At 42.4% G+C, this 24640-nt stretch overlaps 1 protein-coding gene across 1 annotated transcript; it reads right to left on the reverse strand.

Annotated features, from left to right (window-relative positions):
• Nucleotides 1–682: 682 nt before the first annotated feature.
• On the reverse strand, nucleotides 683–22948 carry Zdbf2 (zinc finger DBF-type containing 2). The gene is given in 4 exon segments (XM_057761308.1): nucleotides 683–7826; nucleotides 17275–17405; nucleotides 22894–22920; nucleotides 22922–22948. Coding segments are annotated over 4 exon segments (7329 nt in total).
• Nucleotides 22949–24640: the final 1692 nt, after the last annotated feature.

A 24640-nucleotide genomic window follows, 5' to 3' on the forward strand; every position in this document is an offset into this window, starting at 1 on the left:
ATAAGGTTACTAATAGCACTGAGCAGATCTGTGTGTGTGTGTTGTGTGGGTGTGTTGTGTGTTGCGTGTGTGTGTGTGTAACTGAGGAAAGCTACAGACTTGCAGGTCCAATGTAAATGAAGGAGAAAGAATTCCTGTTGTCTATAAAAATCACCAGGCACTTAAAAACTGGATGAAATAATTATTTCATGGAATGCCTTTAGAAGAAAAATTGTACTTTTGTGATCATTCAAGTCAATCACATTCAAAAATTGAGAAAGCACAATGTCACTTGTTTGATTTATCCAGTCCGAATACTTGTGATGACTCAACTTGGAAGCATGGTGACTAAGCAGATATCTGTCCATTTGTTTAACGGTGGCATTGATAAGTTTGCTGTATCCATTCTTGCAGTTAGAACTTTTTGGCACGGAAGGTTTTCAGAGGAAATGAATATGGACATGAGTTAAGAGAAAAAATTCTATCTACTGTGCTAAATTATAAAACAAATTAAGGTGAAGTTCTTCTACAGAAACGGGAAACGTTTGCTTTTTAAATCTTTAAAAGAAAAAAAAGGACCCTAAACACTAATTTTAAATGAATATAAAATCTCTGAAAAATAATATCTGTAGCAAAATAGTGTAAGGTCAGGAGTCCAAAGGTGTTCCGTCCAGTGAAGGGCTGATCTCGCTTGGCTAAGCTCTCACTTGGCCTCACTGCTTCTCGACTTGCTTGCAAGCCGCGTCACCATCCTGTCGGAGCTGGAGGCGGAACTTGAGCTTCTCAGGTCATACTCTCTCACAGGAAGGAGCTTCTTTCTGCGGTAGTACTTTTTCCGGTAGCGCTTTCTTCCTGCAGCCTCAGGAAGACTGGCAGGCAGCTCGGCGGGCCCTGCAGCTGCGCTTGACTGGGGCTCTTCAGCCACGGCCGGGCTGATGGAGAGGCTCAGCCGGGAGCGCGCTTCTTCGGCTGCTTTCTTGGCCTCCTTTATCTTCCTGGCGACCATCTTCTTCTTCCTCAGCTGCTTTCGAATAAGAACAGTCTTTGACTGATGCTTCCGGCGCACACCAGGGCCTCTGTTACCGTACTTCCTACGGATATCGGTCGCTTTCAGCTGAATCCACATAGCCAGTTTTTCTGAAGCTAGTTTTGATTTTTTCCGGAGAATCAGTGTTTTGTAAGCATTTTTGAGTAAACACATTTTGAGATGTGTAGCTGCCATCTTCTTTTTCCAAAATTTCTTTTGATTTTTACTCTCCAAAAGCTCCTTTTTGATTGACTTGAGAAACATTTTGGCACTGTCACGATTCAAACGAGTCTGCTGGGAATCAGTCTTGGGAGTTTCAGCAGCGCCCACAGCCGGCTTTTCTGCAGATGCAGACTGATCCTCGAGGAACCTTTGAATGGTTCTTTTCTTGGGCGCTGCCATGATGGATGACGAAGGCACGCTCGGCCTGCTGGCGCTGGCGCTGGCGCTGGCGCCGCTCTGACCGGGGTCCCCGCCAGCTTTCTCAGCTGTGTCACCGGCCGGTCCCGTCGGGTTCTGCGGAGCATTAATCACGGCTGTCGTAGGTGGTCGGCTGGGAGCGGCTTGCGAGGCCCCATTGCTGCCAGGCTTCGCCTTAGGTTGGCTCAAAGACTGACCTTCCGTCATACACAGAGAGGAGAAAATGGAGACCAAGGAATCGGGCTGCACGGGCGCCGTCGGGGCTGCAGGCGACTCGCTGCTCCCACTCGGGGCTTTTTCCTTTTTCTGGCTGTCATGGTAGAAATGCTTCTTTCTCGGCAGCTCTCCCTCTTGTCCGGCCATCTTTCTTTTCTTCCCAGGACTTGCTTGGGTTCCAGGCCTGACTCCTTCCACCTGGTCCTGAGAAACCACACAGCGGCCCTCCGCGGGGGCACAGGACGGTTTGTCCTCGGCGTCTCCAGCGTCACCTTCACTGTACACCGATGCGGCGGCGTGAACCGATGCGGCGTCGTGAACCGATGCGGCGGCGTCGTGAACCGATGCGGCGGCGGCGTGAACCGATGCGGCGGCGGCGTGAACCGATGGGGAGCCCCTCTCAGTCTCAGGGCAACCGTGGTAGTAACCGTAGAGATGACCGTGAAAGTCCTGTGTGTGTGTTTCTGCCTCATCTCCGCTCACCTGAGACTGAGTTTCTTCAACAAATGGCGGAGGGACTTGAGGTGAGGCTTCATGAACCAGTTCATTAGGATCCCCTTCTGCGTGCTCTTCTGCATGCTCCTCTGCATGCTCCTGTGCATACTCTTGTGCATTCTCCTCTGCATTCCCTTGTGCATACTCTTGTGCATTCCCTTGTGCATGTTCCTGTGCATGTCCCTGTGCATACTCCTGTGCATTCCCTTGTGCATGTTCCTGTGCATACTCCTGTGCATTCCCTTGTGCATGTTCCTGTGCATACTCCTGTGCATTCCCTTCTGCATTCCCCTGTGCATTCCCTTCTGCATTCTCCTGTGCATTCCCTTCTGCATTCCCCTGTGCATTCCCTTCTGCATTCTCCTGTGCATTCCCTTCTGCATTCCCCTGTGCATTCCCTTCTGCATGTTCCTGTGCATACTCCTGTGCATTCCCTCCTGCATACCCCTGTGCATACTCTCGTGCATACTCTCGTGCATACGCTTGTGCATACGCTTGTGCATACTCTTGTGCATACGCTTGTGCATACCTTTGTGCATACTCTTGTGCATACGCTTGTGCATACCTTTGTGCATACCCCTCAGCATACTCTTGTGCATACCCTTGTGCATACCCTTGTGCATACACTTGTGCATACTCTCGTGCATACCCTTCTGCATACACTTGTGCATACTCTCGTGCATACTCTTCTGCATACGCTTGTGCATACTCTTCCGGGTACCAAGGATATGGTAGATATTCGTACTTGGTTACTCTCATGTCAAAAGTTACCTTCTTAAGGTCGCGGCTTTTCTTAGCAGGCTGAGGTTGGTCAGGGTCCAGTTCAGGTCCATCAGCCCGACGACGCTCGGGTTCTGGATCTGCATCTGGAATCTTCAAAGGGATGTGCTTCACAGAGGTCGGGCGGATCACCGACACAGCACGGGCAGCATGCCGAGCTGCAAAACTATTTGGTGCCCAGCTCCTGTCTTGAATGGCAACATTTCTTGGAACTTCCCAAAAACTGGTGCCTGCGGCTGGTGCCTGCGGCTGGCAAGTCACTGGCCGAGTCGTATCTTCCGGACTGAACCTTCTGCTAGAGCAGTGAGGCTGGGGGCTCTGCTCCTCTGGGGCAGCACGGGCACGGTCAGACACGAGGCACTGGCTGGTAGAGGGCTGATCAGAGGAATCAGCAGTGAAACAGAGCTCATGACCACAGGACGGACAAGTGGGATCTCCCAGAATAATATAGTCGTTGTTCCGATTTATTATTCTGAAACTTTCCTTGGATTGATTTGTCACTGACTGAGAGGCTTCATAATCACAACGACAGAATCTACAGTAGGACCTTCCCATTGTTGCCGGCCCAGCAGAATCTGTATTTGTATCATTGGTTTCTAGCTGAAGAGAAATATTTGAATCAGAAATGACTTCCCGGTCACAATCACTGTCACTGGGTACAACATTCAACAGCACCACCTGTGGGGATTCTGCTTCTCCGTCGGACGTTTGAGGCTGGTTAACTACTATCTGAAAAGACACGTCAGAGTCGTACAGCACTTCAGGCTCGCTGGGCCCCGCTGTGCCAAGCTCATTCCTCTCGGGGTCTGCTTCTCTGCAAAACACTGGAGGTGGGCCAACGTCGGACTGCAGATGAGAACTGGAACAGCACGCTACTTCAGAACAACATGGCTGAAAGGCCTCATTTTCTACATCATTCTGATTCTCTTTTTGCACGTCTACTTCTCTGATAGACACACTGTCCACAGATGGAGCTGTCACACACTGAACAGGATCATCAGGATAGTAAGTTGGTTCTAAATCAACGAGCTTGTAGCTCTTATCTTCCAGGTAAATACGGTCTTCCTTCAGGTTCATTTCCTGGACAGGTTTTTGAAGACAGCCTGCTACTGACTGGCAAAGATCACTGGAATCAGGACCATCACAGGGATCAATGCTCGTTTCAGGCAAATGTCGTGGCTTCTGAATTACTGAGCAAAAAATGACGTTTGAAATGGGCACTATTGCAGAGATGCAGGGCTCACAGTCACTATCATGTGGACTAACATGTCCCCTCAGTAAGTTTATTTCTTGAGCAGACTCTTGAACTGTATTACGCACAGACTGAAGCGGTTCATCAGAATGGAAGTTCATTTTTGAGTCACTAGATTCAACAGTGTTATCTTCCAAATCACCGCAATCTTCCCAGCAGCTGATCTCCTGAACTACTTCAACTTCAGTTTGGCCAGCCAATGACTGAGGGATACTGGAAGCACTTGTGACTCCAAAACCCTGCACTTCATCCTCCTCACCTTCCAGGTCATCTTTCTCCATCTGACCTCTGTTTTCATGGCTGTCACTGTGCTGATCGGCCTCTGGCTGGACAGAGTCGTTAGGATCGCAGCTTACTTCAGAATCACGAGACCCGTGATTCCTACCTTCAAGTTCAGCGTGTTCAGGCTCCAAAACAGCTGTCTCAGGTGGTGCAGCTACTGACTGGACGGAGACGTCAGAATCCAAGTTTGCTGCAGAACTGGCATCCTGGCTGCTGTTTTCCATGGACATTTGATCATTACTGTCAAGATTTATTTGTTTAAGAGCTAGTTCAAGTTGATCCATTGCAGAAGGAAAAGAGGCAGTCGAATCATGTATTAGTTTTGAATAAATAAGTTCACTGATCTTCTTTTCGAGAACCTTTGCCTCTTCTTTCCACTCGCTCATCTTTGTGATCACGTCATCCTCTTGAGGCAGTGAGTGAAAGTGGCCGGCAGAATCAGCATCTGCTTCAGAATCACCGGGTCTGCTGTTTTTGTCTTCTGGTTCAACATGGTTTTCGTTCACAGCTAGCTGAGGTTGGCTGATGGCTGAATCAAGACAACCAGTAGCACTGAGATTTCCTCCAGTTCCTCTAGGCTCAGTACTTTCATCTTTTGAGTCAACATGGTCCCCTTTCCAAGCAGCTGGCGGAGAGTCGCCATACTCGTCGTCACTCCTGACTTCCTCCAGATGCTTCGTCTTTCTCTTGGCTTTCTTCCCTACATAAGGTTCTGCCACTGGATGAGAAGCAGAAGAAGCGGAGCTGATTTCAGAATGAGATTCTGCACTTTGACTTGGCAAGTGAGCATGCGTCTCTTGCTGAGGGCATACATTTTTGACAGTTACTTCACCTTTGCGAATGACTGACTGAAAGGGGGTACAAGAATCAAGTCCTGTTTCAGAAACACGAACTGTCATGGGATCTTCAGAACGTCCAGGCTTTGAGTTAAGAGTATCGCAATTCAAACTTAGTTCAGAATCAGTAGGTTCATTTTCCTTTTGTTGTATGTGTACCTGCTCTTCGTTAGGGGAATTTATCTTTTTAGTATTAGAATCCAAACCTATTTCAGAACCACTGGGGTTGTCGTCCTTCCCTTCTAAGGGAGCGCTTTCCTCTTCCTGAATGATTACTTCAGGGTGATCATTTCCTGAATGAAGAGGAATATCAGAATCATATGTTATTTCAGAAACACAAGATTCGTAACTCTTATTTTCCAGATCAACAGGTTCCTCCTCATAAACAGCTACTCGAAGCTGGTCAGCTACTGAGTCATCAGGAATGTCGGAGTCAAAGGTTATGTCAGAGCTACTTGACACACAGCTCTCTCCGTCCGGGTCAAAGTCGTCTTCGTTCAGTCCTTCAACATCCAGCAGAGACTGCTCAGCAGCTGACAGAAGAGGGGAGTCGGAATCAAACGTCAACTCAGAACTGGAGTAGGCATAGCTCTTAGCGTCCATGTCAGCATTTAACTCATCAAGATTTACTTCATCCCAAGCCCCTTGAGGTTCATCATTAGCTGACTGATAAGAAGCATGGGAATCAAAACTTAGATTAGAAATGCCAGAGTGAACACTCTGGTCCTCTAAGTCAACATCTATTTCCTCAGGATTTACTGGAGATTGGTCAGCCTCTAATTGAGCATCAGCATGAAAACCCATTTCAGGACCATGAGACTCACAGTTCATATCCCCATGGCTGGCACTCTGGCTGGGAACACTGAGTTCTTCTGCTTCTCTCTGGGGCTCATCACGCTCAGGACGTGCACCAGCACTGCTGGGTTGGCGTTCATCTTGCTGTTGGGCATCTCTGTCTCTCGGGCTTCTTTCTTGAGCAGGCATTTGGGGAGCTGCATCACTATCAGAGCTGAAGCTACTTGACCCGTAGTTCTCATCAACCAGGTGTGCATGGGTGGCATTCAGAGGTTGTTGTCCCACTGCTGCTGGAATCTCATCAGCTGAGGACCCAGAATCCTCCCATCGCTCAGAGCTGCCGCTTCCATAGCTGTCAACCAAGCGGACAGCCATCTGTGTAGGAAGGTTTGCTGCCGCCAGTAGTGGGAGACCGTGACTGGTGGACGGAAGAGAGTCCTCGCCATCGAAATTCACTTCAGAGCCACTAGACTCATAGCTTTCATCAACCAAACGAATGAGCTGTGTGTTCTGTGTAATCACTTGAGAACGGTTGGTATGCCCCTGACGGGAACTGCTGCCATTATCGGAAGTTGCTCCGGAAACAGTAGATGTTTCATCGCTAGGCTGGACATCAGCCTGTGCTTCTTCTGATTCGTTTATTTCTATAGGGCTCAGTTCAGACAGCGGACTTGGTGACTGGCAAGAGGACGCACAATCAAAACTCATGTCAGAACCTCCAGACTCATAGCTCTCATACTCTAGGTCAACCTCCTCCTCCTCCTCCTCCTCCTCTTCTTCCTCCAAATGACTTAAGTCACTTACGGCAGCTTGGGGATGACCAGGTACTGGCTGAAGAGAGCCACGATTGAGCTGCACTTCAGAACTCACTGAGCACGTTTGTTTCAGAAGTGCTGGCCTGTTGAAAACCAAACTTGTTTCTTCTTGGGGATGAACTACATTTGAACGAGATGCCTCACGACGCTTTGGAATGGCACCTTCACGGGCTGCATCTGAGGGTGTGTCAGTCTCACTGAGGTTTCCTGCTGCGCCTGCCCCTGTCTCAGAAGACGACTCAACTCTCAGAGAACAAAGCTCGGCACCTGTTAGCTCACGCACTCGTACAACAGGGGAAAAAGACGCACCCTTAGCTCTGAGATCTCTCTGTGCAAGCAATTTGTCTAAATTAATACTTAAAGATTTCTTTTTTGGATCTTTTGCTTTGGGTTGAGACTGTGAATTGCTAGAGCCCTGATCTGGGGGGTCAAAGTATGTGTCAAGGTTCTCTGTGTCACAAGCTGGAAAGGAATCTGAAGCCACTGCCAGTGCTAACCGAGGAACACTGTTAGCCGCAACTGGTCTCTCGACAGAGCCTCTAGGCAAAGAGCTGGCAGGAGCATTACAAATCACTGGGGGACGCACTGACTCTTCTCCGCTAATTGTAGCCTGAGCAACACCAACCGCATTAACTGTTTTCACCCCACTCTCAGCCTTATGAGCCAACTCCAAGGACTGCTGCTGTCCCCGCTCCAGCCTTTGAATAACCGATGGTCGGACTGCAACCTCTGCACATTCCTGAGAAGTGCCAGGTCTACACTCTATCTCTTCAACAGACTCCGAATCCTCGGAGAGCATCTCTCCGCTGCTCTCTGCACTGTCGTCCTCCTTTTCATCCGAATCATCCAAAACAATCACTTCCGGTGACTCAGCTGCTGCTGCTGCTGCTGCTGGTGGTGGTGCTGCTGCTGCCTCATTTGGTGCAGAGCTAAAATGAATGAGGAAAAAACATTAAAATACCTTAGTTTTTTGCTTAGAATTCATGGTATTATTTTCCATTATGGATCATTGTTAGTGAAAAAAGAACATAAATAATCACTCCAGATTGTACACTCCATGTACTTTAGGATGTTAACTGGTATACGCAGTAAGTCCACCAATTGCTATTTCATAAACAAATGGCTTGTGAACATACGAAAATGTAAATGAATCCCTGTATCCATTTTTCAGTTATCACAATAAACGTCGCAAAGTTTGACCCAGAGGCTTAGGATGTCACTCAGTTGGTAAAGTGCTTGCCAAGTATGTGCAAGACCCTGGGTTTGATACCCAGGAACCTCAGTTTTTAAGAGCAATGTTGAACAAGACAAATTATACAGTTAACTCTATCTGTAGATGCACACGTAAGAAGCTAGCCCTAGGGCTGGCAAAATAACTCAGAGGTCCTGAGTTCAATTCCCAGCAACCATATGGTGCCTCTCAACCATGTCAAGTGAGATCTGGTGCCCTCCTCTGGCCTGCAGGCACCAGAACGCTGTATACACAATAAATAAATAAATAAATAAATAAATAAATAAATAAATAAATCTTTTTTAAAAAAAGGGAAGAAGAAGAAGTAGTCTGGGGCCTCAACAGGAATACAGAAAATATGTATTGGTCTCCTTTTTTTAAAGGGTATTAATCTGGCTATGCTGCCTGGTTGATCTTTCTCTAGAAGGAGCAATGCTACCACCTCAATTTCCCAAGAGCTAGAATCAAAGGCAAATACTATCGCACCTGGCCTATGACTCAGTCACTGTTTAATGCTCCTTCTGAATTATGCCTATGTATACCATAGTTTAATGCTCCTTCTGAATTATGCCTATGTATACCATAGTTTAATGCTCCTTCTGAATTATGCCTATGTATACCATAGTTTAATGCTCCTTCTGAATTATGCCTATGTATACCATAGTTTAATGCTCCTTCTGAATTATGCCTATGTATACCATAGTTTTCATTCAAAAGTTTAAGTTACTTTTTTTATGTTTTGGTTTTTAAAACGGGGTTTCTCTGTATAACAGCTCTGGCGATCCTGGAACTCACTTTGTAACCCAGGCTGACCTCAAATGCACAGAGATCCACCTGCCTCTGACTCCTGTGTGCTGGAATTAAAGGCGTTCACCACTATGGCTGGCCAATTAAGTTAATTTTTAAAGATCTTAAATTTCATATCTAAAAATCTGTCAGTCATCTCTTCTACTACATCAGCATAACATGCTTGATCCAAAACATTTTAAGATCCTTCCTTCACATAAATATAAACAGCTACCCTAATTCAGTCATAGCAGTCACCTACTAAAGGTTCTCTACTCAGTGGCGCTCAATGGTAGACACTGAGCAAATTCAAAGAAAGATAATCTGGCCTTCAATAAGCATTCAGTTAGCAACATCTAGTGCAAAATATCAATATTGTCTTATTTAGACCCACAAAAAGGGACCACAACCAAGAGAAGCCTAAGGTATCATAAGCTAATTTAAGATGGATATCCTAAAACAGAAAGAAGTCAAACTTGGAAATCTTAGTTTGGAAACCGAATTTAAAAATAACTAAAGAAGCTAGGTGGTGGTGTCATACACCTTTAATCCCAGAACTCAGGAAGCAGAGGTAGGTGGATCTCTGAGTTCGAGGCCAGCCTCGTCTACAGAATGAGTTCCAGGAGACAGTCAAGGCTACACAGAGAAACCCTGTCTTGGAAAAAAAATTACTCAAGAAATTTGAACAAGTTACAGACAAGTTATGAACAAGTATTATCAGTTCATTAATTACAACAATGTACCAGACTAATGTTGAGGCATTTAATATTAGACAAATTCAGTTAAGTCTAATATTATAAAGGCCCTCTTTTTGGGGGGAACTGGGTCTTACTGTGTAGCCTGCTGTGGTGGAGCTCACTCTGTAGCCCAGGCTGGCCTCAAACAGAGATCCACCTGACTCTCCCTCCGAGTACTGGAATTAAAGGTGTGTATCACTATGCCTGACTTTATAAAAACCCTCTTTATTAGCACTTTTTAATTTTTCTGCTACAATATCCAGCCTAAAGCTGGAGGAGACGCTGCAGTGGTAGAGGCCTGCTGCGTCCCCAGCACGCACATGAGAACCAGGAGCAGGCAGCACATCTACAGCACCAGCGTAGGATCCCCAGGGGGTTCCAGGCTGAGGGAGACCGTCTCAAAAAATAAGGAAGTGAGACAAAGACACTCAGCACCAAGCTGTAGCCTCTTGCACACACATATAATTCTAAAGTTTAGCAACAGCAAGGTGGCAAACGTCTGCAATCTCAGAACTCCAGAGACTTGGAGCATATCAAGGCTGTGCTGGAATGTACTCAGACACAACGGGTGCTCACTCTGGCAGCAACACACTGAAACTGGAACAACCCTGCAGGACGATTTGCAAACCTGTGAGGGATTTCCTATTCTTGTGTTTTTGCTATTGATATTTTTTACATTAAAAACTTTTAAAATATGTAATGAAATAATGTGTTACCATAAAAAGTAATAAACAAATCCCTAGCACTTTAGTAACCAAATGAATGTCTATAATAACTAGAAACTATAGCTGGGTGTGGTAGTGCATTCTTTCAATACCAACACATGGGAGGCCACGGCAGGTGGAGTTCTGTGAATCTGAGGCCAGCCTAGTCTACATACTAAGTTCTTGGTCAGCCAGGTCTATATGGTGAGACCCTGTCTCCAAAGAAAAGGGGTAAAACTGAAAAACTAGGCATTTTTAGACTTGAGAAATGCCACATTTGTCTAAAAGCATGTGTGCATGGATCAGCAACTGCTTTTTCTTTTTTCTAAAGACTTATTTTACATGGGTTTTTGCCTGCATGCACGTATATGCACCACATGTATGTACCACATGTGTGTGCACCACATGTGTGCCTGATATCTGTAGAGAACAGAAGACACAGTAGAGCCCTTAGAACTAGAGTTACAGGTGTTTGTGAGCTACCTGATGTGAGTGTTATGAACCAAAGGTGGCTTTTCTGAAAGCACAGCAAGTGCTTCTAGCCACAAGTCCCTACGCTGCTCTTTTATTAACCTCTCAGAAGTAACTGGTTTCATTCCATAAGTCACTGTGGTGGTTCCCATACATCGTGTGTTGACCACCTGGCCAACAGGGAGTGGCACAATAAATCAGGAGGTGTGGCCTTGTGGAGGAAGTGTGTCACTGTAGGGGAGGCTTTGTGGTCTCAGATGCTCAAGTTACACCCAGTGGGACACACTCCTTCTACTGACTATGGATCAAGATGTAGAACTCTCAGCTCTTTCTCCAGCACCATGTCTGCCTGCATGCTGCCATGATGACAATAGACTAAACCTCTGAAACTGTGAGCCACCCCAATTAAATGTTTTCCTTTATAAGAGGTGCCATAGTCATGGTCTCTCTTCACAGCAATAGAAACCCAAACTAGGGCTGGAGAGATGGCTCAGAGGTTAAGAGCACTGTCTGCTCTTCCAAAGGTCCTGAGTTCAATTCCCAGCAACCACATGGTGGTTCACAACCATCTGTAATGCGATCTGGTGCCCTCTTCTGGCCTGCAGGCATACATGTAAACAGAATATTGTATACAAAATAAATAAATAAATAAATAAATATTTTTTAAAAAAAGAAACCCAAACTAAAACAGTCATCTTTTTTAAAGTGTTTTAGATTTATTTTATGTGTATGAGTGTTTCGTCTGCACGTATCTAAGAGCACCATGTGTGTGCCTTGTCAAAAGAGGGTACTGATCTCAGAGATGGCTGTAAGCCATCAGGGATGCTGGGAACTGACTCGAGGTCCTCTACAGGAGCAGTTAATTTCTCTTCGTTGCTGAGCCCTCACTCAAGCCCCTTGGTAATTTATTTTATTTGGATTGTGGGTAATAAACATAATTGTTATGGCACAAATTCTAATTGGCCTTAATAACTAACTTAATTAAAAGAGGTGATAGTTCATCAAGCAGCATGGCCATTTCAATTTAAACTAACCTATAAAACTAACAAATGCTTTTCCCTTGATCAGACATAACTTGCCAAAAGAGAACCTCCCCAAAATTAGAGTTGGGGAAGGGTTTTGTTTCTGTCTTTTCAGGAGAATAAAGGTATCCAACTAAGGAATCCAAAGACCACTGGACAAATGAGACATCTGAAGAAAAATGACAATTCAGAAAAAAATGTCCCAAGAAAAAGAGTAAACTGGCCGATTGGTATATATCACATTTCCACCAGGATAAAATTTCATAATCTTCCCAAGTGTTTGTTTCTGCTCTTCTCTACAGACATGTAATGCAAGTGGTCTTTCGTAGTCCCAGTCCAGTTAAAGATTAAAGCTGGCTTTGGTGTTTGGGTGCCGCTCTCTCCTTCTCTAAACCCCAGGATGCTTGTTAAGATAAAATCCTTAGTACCCAAGGCCACCCCCAGCCTGGCCCCAGTGTCTCAAGGCCATTGGCTGAAGGAGGTTCCCCAGCAGTACAACACTTTGGACTCACCAAGATAGGATAGATAATGGAGTATTTTCTCTGAATTTGTCACCTGCAAATGGACTAGACATTGTAGATGTGCTTACTGCCTATATATAGTATAGTTATTGTACTTACTGCATGTAGTTTTTCTTATATTAGTTATAACCTTCTTTTTTCATTTTAGACAAAAAGAGGAAAATGTAGTAATATTTTGTTTGTGCTTTAACAAATAAAACTTGACTGAAGATCGGAGTGCAGAGCTAAACCACTAGAGGCCAGGCGGTGGTGGCCACACCTTTAATCCCAGGACTTGGGAGTCCCAAGACTTTAATCCCAGCACTAGGGAAGTGGAGACAGGAAGGGATATGGCTGGTAGGAGAGAGGAATATAAGGAGGGAGGAGACAAGAGCTCACTGCAGTCTGAGGTTTGATGGAGACAGACAGCAGTCTGGAGATGCAATCTGAGAACAGGATCACTCCTGCAGTTTGATAGAGGTAAAAGAACTCTCTAGTAGCTGGCTGCTTTGTTCCTATGATCTTCAGCATTAACCCCTATATCTGACTCTGGGTTTTATTATTAAGACCAATTAGAATTCGTGCTACAAACTGTCATCAAAATAACATTACCCTATAGTTAAAAACACAATTTTGACATCTAATCAATGAAACAATAATGCAGGAATCACTTTCACCTCTTTTTCAAAACACTACATTACCTTCATTTGCTTTGTTTTTGGTTTTTCAAGACAGGGTTTCTCTTTGTAGCCCGAGCTGTCCTGGAACTCGCTCTGTAGACCAGGCTGGCCTCAAACGCAGAGATCTGCCTGCCTCTGCCTCCTGAGTTTGAAGGAGTGCACTACCACCACCTGGCTACCTTATTTGTTTTGTAAGTAAATCTTTAACAAAGAGAATCTCTGAGTTTGAGGCCAGCTCCAAAGCCACACAGAGAAACCCTATCTCAGAGAAAGAAAGAAAGAAAGAAAGAAAGAAAGAAAGAAAGAGAGAGAGAGAGAGAGAGAGAGAGAGAGAGAGAGAGAGAGAGAGAGAGAGGGGGGGGGGGGGGGGGGAAGGGGGGAACAATACAGAAAATTGAAGGAACCAAAAATAAAAGAAGGTGAAAAGAGAGAAAAATATAGCAACAACCACCTAGATGCCTCTATTTGCATCTGTATTTCTATCTATCTGGATTTAATAGCAACAAACCATAATTCAATTTCGAGTCATTTGTCACTGTACCACACCAAAAAAAAAAAATTAAAAAGAAAAACCCTTGTACATAGCTCTTGAGCCAAAGGGGAACTTTAGGGCCAGTGAGATGGTTCCGTGGGTAAATTGGCACTGCTTTAATCAAACAAGTCAATCAAGTTACCGTCATCCATGTTTGAAGAATGAACTAGCAGGAATGGGGACACAAAGGCAGTAGGGGTGAATACAAGCCAAATGTCATAATGAAAGCCAGTATTTTCTGTATCCTAAATGAGTTTAGTAATTAAAAGAAATTACCACCAATTAGACATGTCAATATCTTGTGCCCCAAAGGATACAAGCTCAGCTTTGAGGAATTACTGCCCAGATGTATCCTCTTAGTTTAGTATGGGGAAACACCAGACAAGTCCAAACCGGGCTGCTGGTCATAAAATACAGTGCTCTTAAGAGGTGTCATAGTCTTAGTGAGTTAGTAAGTAATAGTGAAGTGACAAAGTTGGAGGGAGACTAAGGAGACAGGACATTCAGCACAGTGTGTGAGCACAGTGGTCCCAGCACAGTGGTCCCAGCACAGGGCAAGAGCATGACAAGAGTACAGCCGCAGAGAAGCCAGCAGCATGCATAAGAGTGGTTCCTTGTTTAATTGCACGTTCAGGGCTCAAGTTTTTCTATCAGTTTTACAATGTGTTTGGTAAGTCTGATATATTATCCCAAAATGAAAAGTTAAAAAATAAAGCCTTTAGAGCAGTGGTTCTCAACCTTCCTACTGCTGTGACCCTTTGATGTAGTTCATGTTGTGGTGACCCCCAGCCATTAAATTATTTTTGTTACTACTTCATAACTTTAATATTTCTACTGTTATGAATCCTTGTTTTCATTAATTTATTTTTTTATGAGTGCTCTGTCTGCATGTGCACCTGCACGTCAGAAAAGAGCAGCAGATCCCATTATAGACGCTGTGAGCCACCATGTGGGTGTTGGGAATTGAACTCAGGACCTCTGCAAGAGTAGCCAGTGCATCTTAGCCACCTCTCCAGTCCCTACTGCTATGAATCTGTATTTTCTGTTTGTCTTAGGTGACTCTGGTGAAAAGGCCCTTTGACCCCCCAAACAGGTCATGACCTATATTTTGAGACCTGCTGATTTATAATGATCTATATACTCTCACCTAGAAGTTCAAGTCCTATGAAGTTAAACTACAGAAACAGTTGCTGTGATGACTTGAATGACAATGGCCTCCATAGGCTCATGTGTCTGAATATTGGTCCCCAGTTGGTGGACTGGTGGGAAGAACTACAAAGTGTGGCCTTCCTTGTTGGAGGAGGCGTGTCCTGGGGCAGGTGAAGCTTCAAAAGCCCACACCATCCCCAGTTAGTGCCCTCTCTCTCTGCCTCTTCCTTGTGGACTGGACATGAGCTCTTAGCTACTGCTCCAGCACCAGGCCTGCCTGTTGCCGTGTTCCCTACCATGACGCTATGGACTCTAACCCTCAGAATCCGAGAGTCCCAAGTTAAATGCTTTCTTTTATAAGTTGCCGTGGCTAAGGTGTCTTACCACGGACAATAAAGTAACTAAGACAGTTGTACAGACGTTTGTTGAAGAAATGCTTATGAGGTTTATAAGTCTGAAAGTCTCATGTATGATCCCATGGTTAGTCTAATCTTATCTTTCTACCAGTTCCTATTGAAAAACATTTGAAAAAAACATTTCCCCATTACAACATCTTCATCATTTCTAAATTTTAGATTCGTGTCTTGCAAAGCATGTTTCTTTTCCTACTGTTGGTGTGCACCTTGGGAAAGTCTGTGTAGATATGTCCCATTGCATACTTGTTATAGTCTGATTTCTAGGGTTCTTTTAGCCCAGAAAATTAAAAATTAACTTTTAAATGTTACAAAATTTTTTGTATTAAAACAACCAAAACAAGCTGATTGGTGGGGGTAGCTATCAAAAGCCAGAAAAACGGCTTAAAAGGTAAATATGTTTGTCACCAAGCCTATGTATGATTCCCAAAACATACATGGTACTTAAAAGAGAAAATTACTTCCTGCAAGTTGTCCTCTAACTTCCACATATACACAGATGAAAAGAAAATAAATATAATAAAAATTTAACTGAAAACCTTTTGAAACGACATCATGATCCTGGCAGAGTGTATAAAGAGACCATTCAATCTAATATGTCCTCTACTCAGTCAGCACACAAATCCATCAATATAAAATTGACTTAGATTTTTTACTTTGGCTATACTGTCCTATTATGACCAACTTTTCTGTTACTAATCTTTCAAAACATTTTGCTCCACCTCTACCCAACATTTAATCCTAGGACACACCTAAAAAGCACCTTAATAACACATAATTACTTCTCAGCCTAAGACATTTATTTAGGAAAAAGCATAGCTTTGTGCAAATTTTCTGTAGTGAATTGTTTATTCGCAGGGCTGAGGACTGAAGCCAGGGACTCACTAATACTGCAGCACTCTGCGATTCAGCTAGCATCCCAGGCGCATAGTAAAATCACACAAACAACTGAGATGGAAAAATGGCTCAGCAGTTAAGAGTACTTGCTGCATAGTCACGAGGACCAAAGTTTGGATCCCAACAGCCATATAACAAACTAGGAACTCTGTACATGCCTGTAAAAGTAGCTCAGAGATGGGTAGAAACAGGGGGATTACTGAGACTTGGTGGCTTCCAGCCTAGCCCAGAAAATACTAAAGCTCAGTATGCAGGTGCACACGCACACATGTGTGCATGCATCCACATGCTCGCAAGAGCAAACATATACACAAATCAATCTTTAAAAACAAAAAAAGAGCCGGGCGGTGGTGGCGCACGCCTTTAATCCCAGCACTTGGGAGGCAGAGGCAGGCGGATCTCTGCGAGTTCGAGACCAGCCTGGTCTACAAGAGCTAGTTCCAGGACAGGCTCCAAAACCACAGAGAAACCCTGTCTCGAAAAACCAAAAAAAAAAAAAAAAAGAATTTAAAACTACGTATTCTTATAATAGGCATATGAGTGTTTTGTCTGCATGTTTGTGCACCACATGTATGCCTGTAGAGGTCCAAAGGGGGTGTCAGATCCCCTGGAACTCCATAGACTTACAGGTGGCTGTCAATCAACATGTGGGTCTCTGCAAGAGACATCACTCCAGAGCCCCACAGATAAATCTTTAAAGACATAAGTAAAATGAACAATTAGAAATGGCAGTTACTAGATGAAGTTTCACTTTAGGGCTAGGTATGAGCTAACTCTCCTCCTAGCCCTGCATCAAGACTGTGGCCAATAGCTTTCCTTTGCAGTTGTTTGCTTTCATTGGTTAAATAAGACAGTTCACTTCAAGGCTGGGAAGACATCCAGAGCAGAGTGTTTGCCTGACTTGTTTGAGCACTTAGTCCCTAGTTCCATAAAAACAAAACAATTTTGTACTTTTCTTTTTTATTTTTCAAGACAGGGTTTCTCTGTGTAGCCCTGGCTGTCCTGGAGCTCACTCTGTAGACCAGGCTGTCCTCGAACTCACAGACATCTCCTGCCTCTGCTTCCCAAATACGAGGAATAAAGGTGTGCGCCACCACCGCCCGGCTGCACTTCTTATTTTTTTAATTCAATCACAGACTTTAAAAGCCAGGTATAGTGAAACATTCATATATAATCTCATCACTTGAGAAACAGCATTTCCAAAGCCAGATGGTGGAGTGGATGGAATAGGTGATACTCCACTGAACGGCCTTACCTGTTGTCTTGGTAGTTGTCTGGGTGGTGGTCCAGCACATCCTGCATGAAGCGTTCCATCAAACTGTCGTCGGCAGTCGTCCGACGCCGACTCTGTCTGGTCAGGTCTCTGTGCTGGGCACTAAACAAGTGCTGCAAGAGAAACAGTGGGTATTCTAAATGAGTAACCGCCATTCACGCCAACACAACGGACTCGTATGTATTGCAGAAATGTAAGCTGATATTCTTTCCATGTAGCACTTCTAATATATGTATCTAAAACCATAATAATGTGTCTCCCTAAATATAGTTACGTTCCTCTAAATATATCCTAAGAAGACATCAAAAAGTATACTTAATACACCATATATAATATTTAACTGGAAACTGCATAATATTCTTAAATTATACTGTAGACTAAAATGTAATACCATGCAGCTACCTAAAATAATAAAGAAAACATAATAAAAATAAATACTATGTATTAAAAGAAAAATTGTATGTATGGCTCTGTCTGAAACTACAGTTTAAATATATATAGACAAGCAAATGGAAGAAAATGCACTAAAATCTTAAAAGTATGCTTTTAAGTGATATGGTTATGGAGAATTTTTAATTTTTCTTCAAATTTTTATATTTTCCAGTGAGTATTTTTACAATAAAAAAAAAACAGTGAAAAGAGAGAACAGGGTTGGATTATGGTATTAAAAAAGAACAAAGATTAACTCCAAAAATGCTTCATTTCTTTTTCTTCAGTGACTAAGAAGAATCCTGCCTTGGCAGAATATTAGTGTAAGCACATTAAAGCCTTCAGCTTTACATAGACACCCGTATTAGTGGATTAGCAACATGATAACAGGCTAAAACAGACCATATGCCACACACAGGGCTATTCAATCCAGCTCAAAAGCTTACTGCGTTTGCACTCTGCAAGAAGAGCGCCCTCTTTTGACACAAAGAGAGTGGGGCACAAATATAAAATAAAAGCAAACAGCAAAGCCAGGATTTGAATGTGAGCCAAACTGCAGGTTATAAGCTTTCCATTGTCACGCAGCTAGTATAAATGGCGTATTAATTGCATATATTCCTTATAATACAATAACATGCTTTAGCGACAATTTTTAAATCATGTTTTAATATAGTTAAGGACTATTTAAAAAAATTAAGTTGCTAATTCCTGACCACGGTTACAGCTCTTGGAATTATTTCCTGCCATGCTGACATGAGACTTTTTCTTCAATGTTACCTTATCCCCAGGAACAATCAAGTATGACAGTCTCCAAATCCTCTTGCTACAAGCTCCCCCACTGTCCAGTGTCCATCACCAGAGCTAGACTGCTGGTAATAAAGGACAAGTGGACAAGGGAACAAAGTCTCAACTGAAACCCAACCTTGTCCTCTGCTAAGGCAAAAGAGAGAACAATGTGCACGGAGCAGCACATCTGTGTAAGCTGCAGGTGCCACCACAACAGACAAGCTCACACGGCTTTACATACATATCACATAGAGCACAAAATACTCATATGTGGCACACTAAACCGTCACAGAATAAACACATCCATAACCATCTATCCCCAAATATAAGCACCTAGAAATCTCTCTTCTGCCTCACAGCAATCTAACATCTCTTCTCTCTTCCCCAAGTATAACTATAACCCTGATTTCTAATACTATGGTTTTGAAAGGTTCTAAAATTGACATAAATAACATGATACAACATGTATTCATTTGCACTGAGCTCCTCTCAGTCAGCAATGCATTTATAATACTATTCAACATTAGCTGTATTCTGCTCATCTTCATGTACACATCTGTATTCTCTTGTATGAATGTATCATAGTTTGTGTATTCTGCTCTTGACGGATTTTGGACATTACAAACAATGCTGTAAAGAATCTCGTTGTCTTGTGTGACAAGGCACGCACATTGACATATTACTAGCGGTACAACTTTTGTGTCATACAATACACGCATGCTCAGCTTCAGTACCTACTCTTCCAATGTGACTGCAACAGTCTATGCCTCAACCAACAGTCTATCTTATCTTTGCATTGCTCTACTTCACTGACTCTTGGTATTCTGTTTTTCACATCTTAGCAGTTGTGGAAGGTATTCAATGCTGTATATTGTGGTCTCAATCCACAATCTGACGATAGCTTTTAATTTTTTTTTTTTAATGATAAAACTAATTATTTATTTTTATTGAGTCTTATTGTGTTATCCATGCTGGTCTTAAACTTGCAACCTCCTGCCTAAATTTCAATAGCTAAAATTACAGACATGAAACACCACACCTGGCTTAAAGCTGGAATTTGAACTCATATGTGTCTAATTTAAAAATCTATTATTTTTCTCCTATAGTGTTCTGCCTCTCAAAAATTATGGATCAGTATTATCAGATTGAGGCAGCAAGATGGCTCCGCAGGTAAAGGCTCATGATGCCAACCCTGACGACCTGAGTTTGATCTCCAGGTCCCACATGCTGAAATAAGATAACCAACTCCCATAAGCTGTCCTCTGCCCTCCATATGAGCATGTGCTCCCCACTAAATAAATAAGTGTGATTCAAATGAATGAACAAATAAAACTACTAATGCCATCATGCTTTCCCCACCTCAATAAAATAAGTTATTACATTTTTCTTAAGAGACCACATCTTGTTTCCAGAGCTCAGATCCATGTGCACATGTGTTTTCTCGCTTCCTGGGCCAACAGAGTCACTGAATTCTAAGTCAATGTTATCAATAGCCCTCGAGAGTTTATAACTAAATGAATACATATGTTCCCATACTTTTGAATTTATACTTGAGACTGCCAGAGATCACATGTGAGAAAAAATTATGTATTCTTCAGATGACATGATTACATACGAACATCACTATCCCTGGAAAATGGTCTAGTTCTTTTTTTTTTTTTTTTTTTTTTTTTTTTGGTTTTTCGAGACAGGGTTTCTCTGTGGCTTTGGAGCCTGTCCTGGAACTAGCTCTTGTAGACCAAGCTGGTCTCGAACTCCCAGAGATTCACCTGCCTCTGCCTCCCAAGTGCTGGGATTAAAGGCGTGCGGCACCACCGCCCGGCTGATAGCTTTTAATTTTTACTGGCAATCCAGATTGTCTCTAATTATGCGTCCATTCAAATTTCGTCCTGATGTTGGGTTTTTTTTTTTTTAAGACAGGCTCTTCATTATGAAGTCCAGGCCAGCCTTGAATTCAATATCAGCTCCAGAATATTGGATTACAAGCAAATGCCACCATGCTAGCTCTTTTTCCTGTTTTTCAAATAGATGTCTTCTTCTTTATTAACTTGTAGAATTTACTTGTTCTGGGTATAATCTCTTCAAGAATCATCTTCCTCTCTGTGGCTGGTCTTGTCTTCTCACTTCTCTGTGGCTGGTCTTGTGTCTTCTCACTTCCTCTCTGTGGCTGGTCTTGTCTTCTCACTTCCTCTCTGTGGCTGGTCTTGTCTTCTCACTTCCTCTCTGTGGCTGGTCTTGTCGTCTCACTTCCTCTCTATAGCTGGTCTTGTGTCTTCTCACTTCCTCTCTGTGGCTGGTCTTGTCTTCTCACTTCCTCTCTGTGGCTGGTCTTGTCTTCTCACTTCCTCTCTGTGGCTGGTCTTGTCGTCTCACTTCCTCTCTATAGCTGGTCTTGTGTCTTCTCACTTCCTCTCTGTGGCTGGTCTTGTCTTCTCACTTCCTCTCTGTGGCTGGTCTTGTCTTCTCACTTCCTCTCTGTGGCTGGTCTTGTCTTCTCACTTCCTCTCTGTGGCTGGTCTCATGTCTTCTCACTTCCTCTCTGTAGCTGGTCTTGTCTTCTCACTTACTTCCTGTAGCCGGTCTTCTCATTTCCTTAATCATCTACCACCTTCTTAATTTTATTGCAGCCAACTTTCCTAATTTTTTTATGCTCTTTTTTTGTTCTTGTTGTTAGCAGAAAGCTCTTCCTCACAAATCATGAAGAGTTTCTCTTGTTTGTTATTAGTTCCTTTATTATGTTACCTAAAACATTCGCATCTATAATTCATTTGGAATGATTTTTACACACAGAATGATTTGACAGTACAGTTTTAATTTTTTCCCAACTAGCTATCAATTGGCACAACAGCATTTACTAGCAGCAAGTCTTGTTCCTTGCTCTGCAATGTCACCGTTGCCACAGATCCAATACAGTCATCTATCTCGGGAGTGCATTTCTGCGCTTTTTCTAACTTTACACCAACACCACCTTGTCTAAAGAGTAAAGGCGAGTAAGAATGGTTATCTGGTGGAATACATCCTCCCACTTAGATCTTCTTCAATATTATCTGGTTCTCATCTTTTTCATTTCCATATTTATATTGGCTTAATTTTCATTAGGATTTATGTGATTTATTTTATTGTAATTTCATTGGGTAAGTACAAAGATTTGGGGAAATTGGACATTTTTAATAATAACTCTTTCAATCCATGAAAATATTAGGTCCCTCTCCCACCTAGTGCTGGGGATTAAACATAAGGCCTAAAGAATGCTAAAGCAAGCATTCTATCACTGAGCTAAATCCTCAGCCTTCAGTGTTTACAGGTTGTATGTAAAGATTTTATATATGTTTCATTATAATTAGTCCTCAGCATTTTATATTCATTGATGTTATTGTAAATGATATCTTTAGGTCTCATTTTCTGCAGAGTATCTGTATATATGAATATGATTTTTCTGTTGCTCCAACCATCATGGTTTTTTTTGTTTTTTAGCCAAAGGCTCCCCAATGGTATCCAGGCTAATCCCAAATGCATAGAAAGAATCAAAGATCCTCCTACTCCAGCCTCTTCAGAAGCCAGAACCACAGACATTCGCTGCCACACCTGGCTCCAACAGGCTTGAACCGCACTCATTAATTCTAAGAGTTCATCTGTTTGGTTTCTAGTCCGTCATCATGTTATGACAAATAACTGTTTTTTATCTTCTTACCCAATTATCTGTATCATCTTAGTCATTTTTATCTTTATCTTTCTTATTTCTATGGCTAAGACCTCCCATAAAGCATTAAATATAGTTTTGTTTTTTCCTTTTTGAGTTGCTGCCATACACAGCAGGCAAGTGCTCTACCATGAAAGTAAACATGCACACACACGGCCATTGAACACAGTTTTAATTCAAGCCATAAATCTATGTTCGCTTGGGTATGCTCGGAACTCTGTTATTTCTTATTCTTTTGTTTTTATTTATTTATTATGTATACAGTATTCTGTCTGTGTGTATGTCTGCAGGCCAGAAGAGGGCACCAGACCTCATTACAGATGGCTGTGAGCCACCATGTGGTTGCCGGGAATTGAACTCAGGATCTTTGGAAGAGCAGGCAATGCTCTTAACCGCTGAGCCATCTCTCCAGCCCGTTATTTCTTATTCCTATGAGTAGTTTCTCTTCTTTCTTCCTCTTTATTATTCTGATTTCCCCATTTTGTTGGGTCAGTAGTCACAGACCCTCTTCCTAGTCTACTAGCAGGAACAAAGGACAAGTCTAAACCATTAAAATCTAAGATTGTTCTCTAGTTTATTCTCTTCAACAACTGAAGATGCTTAGAAATTAACTCCACTTACTACCCTCCCAAGCTACATCGCTGTTAATCCCACAACCATGATTTATTGATTGCCTACATATTTACCTGACCATTGTTCTTCATTACTTCCTGATAGCTCTGAGCTTCCATCTGGAATCATTTTCCTTCTGCCTGAAGAACTCCTTTCAGTTTTTCCTTTAGTGGGGGTCTGCTGGTGACAAATTCCCTTAAATTTTGTTTTCTGAAAATATTTTTATTTTACCTTACGTTTAAAAGTTATACCTATTGAGCAGAGAATTCTAGGTTGGCAGTTGTTTCCTTTCTTTTGGCTCCCACTGTTTTCTACCAAATTCTCCTCTTGGTCTAGGTCCATTTCTTCACTGCCTTAATAGTTTTCCAAAGTATGTATGTATGTGTGTATATATACATACACACATATATACAAATTATATATATATATATATAATTTGTCAAAGGTTCAACAAGTCCAGTCACATAATGAAACAATTTATCAATCATAAGAGAAAGAGACTTTATTTACTTTCTGCCTCATGTTTATGACCAGCATTAAAAAAAAAATTTTTGAAAAAGGATAGAGGGGTTAAAGAAAAAAACACAACAAAAAACTTTTTACAAGGAAATTGATTGATTCTTATTAGATAAACAAGACAAATGCTTAGAATTTATACATATTGTACAATTATCTTAGATGTCATCTAAGATAAAAACAGTTCAGCATTTACAAAACCAGAATATCATTATAAATTGTTTCACTTATGACACAATTATAGCTTAGACACAGAAGGAAAACTTGAGACACTGGTCAGAAAACAGTAGCTATTGCTACAATGAATACTTGTATCAACATATATACAATGGTTCATAAAACTCTTCCAATAAAAATAGAAGGGAGCTCTACTCAATTCAGTCTATGAAACTGTTATTACTCTAATATCAAAATGACACAGAGACACCACAAGAAAGTCACAGACCAACACTCCTTACAAATATCTATGTAAATATCCTCAAAAACTTAACAAATAAAATCCAGCAATATCGAAAGAGAAGTAACTGTACGCCATAGCCAAGTAAGATCCATCTCAGGAATGTAAGATGATCAGGAGGGACTGCACACTGACCCTGACCAAAACCAACCAAAACTCATAGGCTTTACTTCTAACCCCTAATATGACTAAATTTGTATAAAACTTGTACATTGAAAAGTCCAAGACACATAGAAAGGTTTCTAAGAAGCTTTATATAATGGAAATACACACCTCCTGCTCACAAACTGGAAGACTCAATGCTAAAATGGATGCTCCACAAATTCATCTGCAGATTCAACACAATCCCTATCAGAATCTGCCTGCTTTTCTGAAGCAACCCGGTCTTAGAAAAAAAACTTTAAGAACAAAGAAAGCCTATGATGTTTAGTGGAGATGACAAAATGAGGACGTGTTGGTATTATCTGTGTTCCAAAAAAGAAAAACCTATTCAACCTAATAACCTAAAACTTTCTATCTTAGAAAAACATATGGCTGTCCAAAAAACCTTGAAAAGTGACCAAAAGAAGATGATATTTCAAACGTTCTCTAAAGGCCCCTGTATTGAAAGGTAGTTTGGTACCAGTAGAACCCTTCAAAGGTTTTAGGTCGCTGAGAGTATGCCTCCAGTGACTATTATGGGAGTCCTGTTGTTTTGTCTATTTTTTCACATTCCAGACACGAAGTCAACAGCTTGTGTCACTACACTCCATGCCAAGCTGTGTTGTGTCACCACACACCCACAGTAACAGAACCTATCAATTACAAACTCCAAACTGAGGACCAAAACAAACTTCTGTATATAAGTT

This window comes from Chionomys nivalis, chromosome 2 (genome assembly GCF_950005125.1).
Source record: "Chionomys nivalis chromosome 2, mChiNiv1.1, whole genome shotgun sequence".
Taxonomy (NCBI): Eukaryota; Metazoa; Chordata; class Mammalia; order Rodentia; family Cricetidae; genus Chionomys; species Chionomys nivalis.